Source organism: Larimichthys crocea, chromosome VIII (assembly GCF_000972845.2).
Source record: "Larimichthys crocea isolate SSNF chromosome VIII, L_crocea_2.0, whole genome shotgun sequence".
In the NCBI taxonomy this organism is placed as follows: Eukaryota; Metazoa; Chordata; class Actinopteri; family Sciaenidae; genus Larimichthys; species Larimichthys crocea.
Genome location: NC_040018.1, coordinates 28,973,901 through 28,985,143, shown reverse-complemented (window position 1 = coordinate 28,985,143; position 11,243 = coordinate 28,973,901). Strand labels below are relative to the sequence as shown.

Genomic DNA, 11,243 nt, shown 5'->3' with positions numbered 1-11,243 from the left:
CATCACACCAGTTAACAGCAGTTTACTGTGAGATTGTTTCCAAAGAAAGCAGATATCTGTCATGTGTTTTGTTGTTTAAGATGCAAGTTGCACTTTTTATAAGAACACAAACTGTTTGAGAGTTTCTGTAAAGAAAGATTTTGTTTTTGGTCATAATTTGTCTGTAGCTCATTTTGATTTAAAAAAAATCGTATCGTGAACAAAAAAATCGTGACTCGAACCGAGTCGTGAGTTGAGTGTATCGTTACATCCCTAGTCCAAACACATGCAGGTTAACAGAGCTTTTTCACAGCAGCTATGGACACAGGTGATGATACTAGGTTCAGGGTGCTGATGTGGTCTCTGCTGCACTAAATGGAACTGAACCTTAACTAGTATCATTGGTAACACCTGTGCTGACCCCACTATTTCATGTCAAAATGGCTGCTGTGGAAAAGCTCTATGGATGACAGGAACTTGTCCAGGTGTTAATGTGACAGTGAGTGGCTGTTGTTTGTCTCCATGTGTCAGGGATGTGATGAACTGGTGACCTGTCCTGGGTGAAGCCTGCCTCTTACCCAAAGTCAGCTGGGATATCATCCACCTGTGAGCCTGATGAAGACGTGTGGTTATGGAAAATGGATGAATATCTATAGTGTATGTTGTTTAGGATGTAAATAAATGCATGTATACAAATACAGACAACTGGAGGCTGGCTACAACACAAATCATTCTGCAAATGTTAAAATGTCCAACTTAAATATAATAAACATGTTTACAGCCTGGAACAGGGCCATGGGGGAAATTATCTACAGAGACCAAAACTGTTTTTTGTACCAGGCTGTAAACATGTTTATTTCTGCCGTGAAGTTGGACATTTGAACATGGGGACTTATGGAGATTGACTCACTTCTGCGTCTTGAGAAATCACAGTTTTTAGCACTTCTGCATCGTCTTCATTTCCAAGCCTCGGAAGCGCTGCCACTTGGTTCTACGTTTAGAAGTTGCCAGTTTAATAAATGCATTTTATCTTTTCCTCACAGAGTCTTGGTTTATGATTCGCTCAGGCTCTCCACCAAAGACTCAAACACTGTCTTTTCTGTTCTATAAACCGTTTCAAGAAGCTTTTCCAGCTCTGTGATGTCTCAAATCTAAGTATGCATTGAAGCCATTTGAGAGAATCTTAACATCATCAATGCTCGGTCACACTGTCTGCTCTGCCAACAGCAGCCACATCAAAAACAGAGTGATGTCCAGCATGGACCGAGACAAGCCAAAGCTCAGAGGCAGAACACAGCCATGCTTCATTTACATCTTCTCAACAGAAACAGAAGAATGTCAGTCTGGACTGCGTCTCAACCAAAAACACAAAGCCACTAATGAAAGAAAATCATGCCAATAATTAGTTTATAGGAACATCCCACCCAAATGATGACAGGGTGACCCATTACTCCACTTACTTATGGTGACATGCACTCCCTTTTGATTTTGTTGTTGCAACCCAACCCCCAAATTGCTTTCCTCGCCCACAGTGGTATTCCTTCAGCTGTGGCCATGAGGAAACTATGTGTGTGTGTGAGAGAGGTGGGGGGAAATGTAATTTCAAAGAGGAAGGACAATAATTTCATTTAGCAATTATCAAAATGTTAAGCCAGCTGATCTTTGTGTAAACAGATCTTTATCTTTAGAGAAGCCTGCAGGCTCCGCACCAGCACTACCACTAGGAATGAGTCTTAATGATTCCCCACAAAATGTAATTAAAAAGATATTGAATAAACATAAACCTCCTCCTGCTCAGGTGCGGATCTCCCCCAAGGAGAGCGTAATGATCAACACGGCTTCATGCTTGGGCGGATTGCTCTCTAAAGGGTCGAAGGACGACTAAGTGTTTGATTTCAGTGCTGCGGGACACTTCCAGAGGCACGCACACTTTCTCTGAAGCATGTGCAGAAAGACAAATCTACAGGTGTGTTTAATTTGATATGAAGTAATGAGCCGCCTTTGGCCTCGGTTAGACAATGATGGTAAGGTGACAGCAACAATAGCAGAGGAACGCTGCCGGCTCTCCATCATCCAATCTGCAGCTGCATTCAATCAGCTGAAAAACGGTCTGAGAGGAGCAGACTAAGTTTGTTGTTTTAATACATGTGAAACTTTCAGTCATACACAAACCATCATGCTCCATTCAACAAAATCTTCAACATTTGACAAAACTCTCTGCTATATAATTAGGGCTGCCACAAACGATTATTTTGATAGTCGACTGATCACTGATTAATTTTTCGATTAGTCGACTAATCGGATCATACGTAAATTGACTATCCCGGAGAGGGGCGGGTAGGCAGGTGCTGTGAAGCTCGTGGACGGAGCCGTGAGCCACCTTCGCCCTCGAGTCTTTCCATGCCGACCCAGAGCCGCCACGGAGGAAATGCGCCCGGCGGAGGCCAGCCAGCGCCGGGGAGAGGTCCCACGAGGGGATTCTCCCGCACCATGCTGCCGTCCCTGACCCACCGAGTTGAATCCCCCGGGCAGACTGCATGGAAGTTGCGGAAAAATCGCGGTGATTGGTTAAAATTGCAACTAACGACTACTAAATTAGTTGTCGGCGATTTTGTTCGTCGACATAATCGTGACTAATCGACTAATCGTGGCAGCCCTAGGCCTGAGATGAAACTATCCAGGGAAAAGAGTGACGGTATGGTGGAACTGTCACTGAAACTAACAAAGTCATTCATGACTGCATAAACAAGTACGCTATGCACACTGCTTTGACAATACACAAACTCATGTAGGGGACACTGAGAATAAATTCACCAGCCTTGACAGGAAATGTTGTGCCTGAGCGTTTCACTGTTGGCTGCTGCCAATTCTCCACCTTACATCAACATGCTGGTCAAACAGCAGGACTGTGACGCAGGTGTGTCTTCACCTGTCACATTAAAAAGGTCACTCTGAAACACCAAGTATTATCTTGAAAAGACTTTTATTGCTCACTGAACTATTTCCCACGGGAGTACCAATGTGTTTTTCACAGCAGGGCAAAGTCATGACCTGCCCCACTGCACTGTGCCTCTGATATTCCAACAAGAGACACAAGTACGAACTTTCAGAGTTTGAGTTTGATAACAATGAGCGTTAAACATTAACTTATGTCAACTAAATGTGAGAGAATTAAACCTTTGGTGGGCAGAGAAGAAGTCTGAGAACTTCAACTCAGGAAAAACGGGAGCAAACAAAAAAAGTTGCTGCTGGACACAATTCTGAAGTCTCTCTGTGGACAGAAAGTTGTGGAGTCAATCCACGTGTAATAGTGCTGCAACTAGCCACCGCTTGACACCTCGTGTCAACACTGATAAGACTAATGACTGTCGATCACATAAAGAGACGCCCAAGGTGAAGGTGTCAAACTGAATATCTGCACCAAGAAATCACGAAGGAAAAGTTTAAGAAAAGAAACAGAAAATGGAATTTAAAGCAACCGGTGACATTTCTGAGTCCTAACAAGGGCTGCCACGATTAGTCGATTAGTCACGATTATGTCGACGAACAAAATCGTGACTAATCTAAATAATCAAAATAATCGTTTGTGGCAGCCCTAGTCCTAACAGAAAGACAACTTACATAATGAGCACCAATTAAGCCACAAGAATCTTAATTTGGAGTCTCCTGCACCTTTAATGCTCAAAGTCAGATTTTAGAATTTGGAATCAAACACAAATTCACATTTTTTCCTCTAAAACTGATTCAAAGAGAAACACCACTTTAACGCGGCTAAAGTGTGTGCACCTTTTTCTAATTGATTCCAATGAACGTGAAGCCGATCATGTAGCCTGGACAGCTGAGTGATTCATCAGCACTCACAGCCCGTCTTAAGTTTGTGGAGGATCGTTATGAGCAGAACTTCAGCACCCGACGAGAACACTGACGCTGAAGAGGAGACTACAGTCTAGAGTCTAACCCATAGTGGATGTGTAGCAGTGAACACAAAGTACAGCTGAGCCTGATGGGAATGTTTACAGGTATGACAAGCTGAAATGTTGATCAGATGACCAATGTGCAGTGTACCATAGGCTACTGACAAATCCATCCTCACATCCTTTCCTTGCACCCCTCTCTCAAGGACCAACTCAAATCGAGTCGAACTGTATCATGAGAATCCCAAACATTCCCAAACTGACGACTCGCCGTAGGTTTTTCCGAAGCATCGCCTCCCAGCTAATCTAAATATCCGTAAAGACGTACATCATCAGCTGACCTAAGGCGGGTTAAATCATGCCTGGTTGCTATAATAACCCATCTGTAACAGCACGTACCTGTCAATCAAAGCAGCAACACTGTTAATCCTGCATAACTTTAAGCCTTAATATAATGTGAACAGGTGAGTTGTATATAAATTCACCCTCAGTACAGTTGTCATGAACGGGGAAATTAGCTACAGAGACCAAAACAGTTTTTTGTACCAGGCTGTAAACATGTTTATTTCTGCTGTGAAACATGGGGACTTATGGAGACTGACTCACTTCTGGAGCCAGCCTCAAGTGGACGTTTGATGAATTACAGTTTTTTGGCACGTTTGCACCGGCTTTATTTCTCAGCACTGGAGGTTGCTGCTTGGGTCAGACTGGATTGTCTGACTTGAATCGCGGACTTTAAAGGTTCAAAGGTTGGTTTTGCCTCTTGTTTGACAGGTCAAAGACTGTAAATACATTTTAAATGAACTGAAATGTGTGCACACCAGGGCTGCCACGATTAGTCGATTAGTCACGATTATGTCGACAAACAAAATCTTCAACAACTAATTTAGTAGTCGACGCATCGTTTTTTTGTTTTTTTTTTACTTTGCTTTTCTCTCGAAACTGCGGCTGCAGCTTCCACTGCCGCGTCTGCCTTTCTGTCACATACACACACCTACGTACATGCGCAGTAGTGGTAATAGGCATCAGGCCTGACTGTACCGTAAATGATACCATAACACAGACCTTCCAGGAATTCACCATGTTGCGACTTGCAACTTCAGTGAATCCCCGTGAATTCAGGGTGGTGTTGTAATTTTAACCAATCACCGCGATTTTTCCGCAACTTCCGCGCAGTCTGCCCGGGGGATTCAACTCGGCGGGTCAGGGACGGCCGCACGGTGCGGGAGGATCCCCTCGTGGGACCTCTCCCCGGCGCTGGCTGGCCTCCGCCAGGCGCATTTCCTCCACGACGGTGTGCCGCGACCGGCTCTGGGTCAGCTTGGAAAGGCTCGGGGGCGAAGGTGGAGCCGCAAGCTTTACAGCACCCACCCGTCTGGACCTCACTGCTTCCCGGGGCCGTGGACTCTCATTAAATTGTTAATGAGCTATCATCTTAATTGTTTTTATTTTCAGTTAGCTCATACTTCTAAAAGCTAATGATCTGATCAGCTGCATGCTGGTGCGATAAGCTGTATGTTTTACAGTCAATTTACGTATGATCCGATTAGTCGACTAATCGAAAAAACGGCGATTAGTCGACTAACCGAGAAAAAAAATCGGCGATTAGTCGACTAATCAAAAACAACTGACGATTAGTCGACTAATCGAAAAATTCTGCGATTAGTCGACTAATCGGGGAAAAAAATCGGCGATTAGTCGACTAATCGGAAAAAATCGGTGATTAGTCGACTAATCGGAAAAAATCGGCGATTAGTCGACTATCAAAATAATCGCTTGTGGCAGATTTACATCAGAGCTTTTGAAGTTCTGTCATTTAAATTGATATTTTCTGACTGTGGGCATGTGGATCCACCATGCTCTCCTGGTTCATACTCACTTGTTCCTCAGGACCTGCCAGGCCGCCTCGATGTCCGCATACAGGTTCTTCTCGGAGGGCTTGCCCGTGCTGACCCCGTAGCCTGAGTAATCGTAGGAGAACACGTTGCAGTTGATCCTGGAGCCGAGGCCGATGTAGAAACTGCACATCTGCCCCAGGTCCACGGCGTTACCGTGGGAAAACAGCAGCGTGTAGCGGCTGTTCGGGGCGCAGCGCACGAACATGCACCCGACCCGGTTACCTCGGCTGCTCCTGGTGCTAAACACCTCGACCGCGTCGAGCTCCCGCTGGGAGTACTGCCAGTCCGCCCGCTCGGTCAGATGCAAGCTCGTCACGCCGTTAGCATCGCTGTGCATCGAGTAGGTGGGCTCCGGGGGGAGGAAGGCCAGCTTGGCCGCGATGCGGCTGGGACACGGTGGACAGCAGAAGAGCCAGCACAGCTCGCCCAGAGAAAAGCCGTTCATCCTGGGGCCGCGCTCGGGCATTTACGCGGGGTTAGCGGTCGGTTAGCTGCTGGTTCTCTCGGGGGCTGCAGGTGCTATTTGTTTCCCATGAACACGCGGTGACAGGCGGCGTTCACTTCACTGACAGCGGGCACGGAGCTCGGACATGAAACCTCAGCGGCGACAAACACTGCGGACACCGGCCTCGGTTCGACAACGACGACGTCCCCCGTGACACATCACCGGCTCCGGTTCAAGCTTCGGAGTTACCGAGAGCAGCCATTTCTCTGGGAGAGGAGACAAGCCGGGCTTCCGGTACAACCGGACATCCGGTTTGGCTTTTCTTTTGTTTCTGTAGTTTTTGACGTCATCTTATTTTATTTTATGTTTAACAAGTTTGAGTTGTTTTGGACCTCAGACTTGTTTATTTTATAAAATATTTTATTTTATTAATTATAATATGTACACATATATTCATATTATACATGTTATTTCCTTTGCTTGAAATCCTTCAAAGTAAGAATACTAATAATGTCAACCACATCACATTAAATGTAGATTACAGTGTGTAATGTATGATATAAAATTTACTTTTTGTATCCATTTTGTCCTGACTGTGACTCTGGCTGGAGGCTGGCTGTGTGTATGTGACTCTGGCTGTCTTTATCTGTTCTTCAATAAACATCTTCATTTCCTCATCAGCTCCATCTGCTTTTGGGTTCTGTTTCAAAGCTTGACACATTTCTCCACCATTTAATGAAAACTCATTACAATACATGCTCGTTCAAATAATAGATACGTTCTCCAAAACTAAAATAATGAACTATATTTTTTCCAATTTGAAATTGGATGATGATATAGCCAGACAGTGACTGCTTTGGTTAAAGAGGCATAGTAATAATTAATTATATGTGGAAGAGCAAAGCAGTCTGAATATTCAAATCATTTAAAGATGTATTTATGTATGTGGGCTGGCATGTTTTGGGATTGAATGTCCATTTTTGTAAATATTGTTTAAATTAACTCTCCATGAGTTATATTCATAAAGTTTTCTTTGTCAGTGTTCAACCACTTCAAACTCTTAATGATAAATAGATGCAGTGCACCATTATCTTCTCTTAGAAATTACCCTAGTAGGGGCAGGAATGTCCCTTGTTGCCGTGTTCTTGGGCCTAGAGTACTACCTTGAGAGTAGGAACTACTTAAAAAGCAGGTACGTTGGCCCAGAAATCCAAATAGCTCCTGTGGTCAAAGTGAGGTCAAGAACTGACGTAGGCAAGTTATACTGTACTTTTTAAAAAGATATTGGATGAGTCTAATTCTGAGTATTAGAGGTACTAATAAGTCTTAAATTAAGCTTATAAACCTGTAAGTTATTTTATAATAGCTGATAATACTTCTTCAGTTACTGGCTTATTTAATCTGTTGTTTTGATCCTCTGGAAATATGATATGTTCCCAGTATTTATAAGTTGTAAGTTTTTAATGTGGCTTTGTTGTGTCTCCATGGAATATCATTCTTGTTCTGGCTTTGACCTATTCATTAATATGTTGTTAGTATTGTCTTTACTATCTCATGTACTAGCTTATTCTGTGCTAACAGTGTCTGAGCCCTTGGTCCACATATATTAATAGTGGCTTTTCTTTTTGTTCTACATCTCCACTCATTCCCTGCCAGCCTCTCTCTACCTATACTACAAGGCAGTTGCAGGAAGTTGTGCCCACAGTTGTCCCCTCCCGGGTCCAGAAGAAAATTTCAAGGGATGAAAATTATTCCCCATAGTGCACCCTGCACATCATGACTGGGCCAGTCATTTCTTTACATAAACAAATAGAAGAAGTCAGTAACTAAACCAGAATACTTCAGGGATGGAGGGGGTTATCATTGTCAATAAGTGTCTAACGGACTGTGAGAGTCTGTGCAAGCCTCCAATACAAATACAGCAGGAAAAAAAAGTGCCAATCGCTCAGCACCATATGTGCAATATATAGGGAAAACTTTTTTCCTCTTTTTCTCAGCATAAATAGAATATTTATTAATGTGTGATTCTGACCTAAGAGGTCTCACCCTTACAAATGCATTCAATAAAAGAGTCTAGAACAAAGCCTGTGCGCAGACATGTTCCTACGCCTGTTGTCTCCTCCCGGGTCCAGAAGAAAATTTCAAGGGATGAAAATTATTCCCCATAGTGCACCCTCCACATCATGACTGGGCCATTTCTTTACATAAACAAATAGAAGAAGTCAGTAACTAAACCAGAATACTTCAGGGATGGAGGGAGTTATCATTGTCAATCAGTGCCAGCTCTCACCCAAAAACAAAGATGTGGAGGATCAGAGTTGACTTTTATCTGTTGTTCATCGTTGTAGTGACCCTTTTCTGTCATCCTAAAGAATCTCTTTGTTTTCAGCTACACTTGCATGGACGCAACAGGGGCAAAAAAGAGAAAAATAACAACCGTTCAGTTCAACATTTAGATGAATCATCGGGATACAAGGTGAAAGGTTCAATTTGATTGGACTTTCATGTTGCCGGGTTCATGCTCCCGTATTGTCTTGTTTTCTTCTAAATAAATTGTGTTTCTGACAGGCGTAGGGAACATTGCCATCACAGCCTGGAAGAAAAGTCTTCAGCCTCCTTTACTTCTGTCTGGCATCATCCTCTGGCCAGCCCATATTAGGCAAGATCCACCCTCCTGAGATCGATAACCAGTCACCAGTGAGAAATGAGAATAGCCCTTGGCCAAGCCTGATCCTTTAAGTGTTTTTAACAGAATGAATGAATTATGCTTACCTCTGTAAAAGTTCACATTCAAGAACTAAAACAGTCCTGACAGCACTGAATGTTACTTTAGATTAGCACCAGCATAACTTTTAGAGGACTATCTTCACAACACGACACTTGACAGGCAGTTCACTCGCAACGCAGAGCACAGGTTGTCATCACTCTATTTCAGTAACAGCTTAAGCATGTACAGCCTGATGGCTGAGGCACTTCAGAGCCACCTGAGAGGGAGAGGATCATCAGCTCCATACACACATTTCAGCACTGTCACTAATAACCATATGGAGACAGGAGTCTGCTGCATTTGTTATAGCCTGGAGGAGGAAAGACATTACTAGATAGTGTATTGTGTTCAAATCTAACAGACTGTGGGAGTCTGTGCAAGCCTCCAATACAAATACAGCAGGAAAAAAAGTGCCAATCGCTCAGCACCATATGTGCGATATTCGGAACAGATAGGGAAAACTTTTTTCCTGTTTTTCTCAGCATAAATAGAATATTTATGAGTGTGGTTCCTAACCTAAGAGGTCTCACCCTTACAAATGCATTCAATAAAAGAGTCTAGAACAAAGCCTGTGCGCAGACATGTTCCTACGCCTGTCAGAAACACAATTTATTTAGAAGAAAACAAGACAATACGGGAGCATGAACCCGGCAACATGAAAGTCCAATCAAATTGAACCTTTCACCTTGTATCCCGATGATTCATCTAAATGTTGAACTGAACGGTTGTTATTTTTCTCTTTCTTGCCCCCGTTGCGTCCATGCAAGTGTAGCTGAAAACAAAGAGATTCTTTAGGATGACAGAAAAGGGTCACTACAGCGATGAACAACAGATAAAAGTCAACTCTGGTCCTCCACATCATTGTTTTTGGAGCTGGCACTGATATTTAAAGAGAAACTTTAAAATATTTAGTAAATTATATACATGTTTACCTGGTTAGACAGTCAGTGTAATAACCAGGACCAACTGCCAGCCCTAATCAGCAGAGCAGTTACTGCACCTGTTAGAATGTCAGTTGGAAATGCTGACAGAGAGATAGAGAAAATGCTGAAACCACCCCTCGAACAGGAAGGATTTCTGGCCAAACGGTGGGGCGTATCCAAAAGCCGAAATGACCATAAGAATCCTCATCTCGTGGACCATTTCCTTGCCAATTTTCAGGTGTAAATTAAAATAAAACTTTGGCCTCGGGAGTGAGATAAAGCACAGGTGCTCCCTGCTCCTTCTGGAAATTTCTCTTCTCAAATTACCATGGCAGTCTATGGGGCTGTGGATGGGTGTTGGTGGCGCATCTTTGTGTGTTATGCCAAAACTATAAGGCTGACAGCTTTAGCAGACGAATGTGAGCGAGAAGACATAGAATAGAAGAAGTCAGTAACTAAACCAGAATACTTCAGGGATGGAGGGGGTTATCATTGTCAATCAGTGCCAGCTCTCACCCAAAAACAAAGATGTGGAGGATCAGAGTTGACTTTTATCTGTTGTTCATCGTTGTACTGACCCTTTTCTATCATCCTAAAGAATCTCTTTATTTTCAGCTACACTTGCATGGACGCAACAGGGGCAAGAAAGAGAAAAATAACAACCGTTCAGTTCAACATTTAGATGAATCATCGGGATACAAGGTGAAAGCTGGCACTGAGATAAAGCTGGCACTGAGATAAAGCACAGGTGCTCCCTGCTCCTTCTGGAAATTTCTCTTCTCAAATTACCATGGCAGTCTATGGGGCTGTGGATGGGTGTTGGTGGCGCATCTTTGTGTGTTATGCCAAAACTATAAGGCTGACAGCTTTAGCAGACGAATGTGAGCGAGAAGACACTGCAGGCTCACGCACCAGCACGACCAATAGAAAATGAGTCTTAATGATTCCCCACAAAATGTAAGTAAAAAGATAATTGAATAAACATAAACCTCTCCTTGCGTCAGGCAGGTGGCGGAATCTCCCCAAGGGAGCGTAATGATGCACAAACGGCTTCAATGCTGGGGCCGGATTGCTCTCCTAAAGGGTCGAAGGAACGACTAAGTGTTTGATTTTCGTGCTGCGGGACCACTTCCAGAGGCCAACGCGCACTTTCTCTTGAAGCATGTGCGAAAGACAAAATCTACAGTGTGGTTTAATTTGGATATGAAGTATGAAGCCGCCTTTGGCCTCGGTTTTAGACAATGATGGTAAGGGTGACCGGCAACAATAGCAGAGGAACCGCTGCGGCTCTCCATCATCCAGATCTGCGCTGCATTC

General features: G+C 43.6%; 1 protein-coding gene across 1 annotated transcript; it reads right to left on the bottom strand.

Annotated features, from left to right (window-relative positions):
* Nucleotides 1–5,768: 5,768 nt before the first annotated feature.
* LOC113746343 (alpha/beta hydrolase domain-containing protein 17C) lies at nt 5,769–6,561 on the bottom strand. Its single transcript, XM_027281619.1, has one exon. It carries the CDS (start codon nt 6,255–6,257, stop codon nt 5,769–5,771), a length of 489 nt encoding a protein of 162 aa, XP_027137420.1. The 5' UTR covers nt 6,258–6,561.
* Nucleotides 6,562–11,243: the final 4,682 nt, after the last annotated feature.

Coding starts and splice junctions, on each gene's coding strand:
- LOC113746343 (XM_027281619.1), bottom strand. CDS start 6,257: ATGCCCGAGCGCGGCCCCAGGATGAACGGCTTTTCTCTGGGCGAGCTG.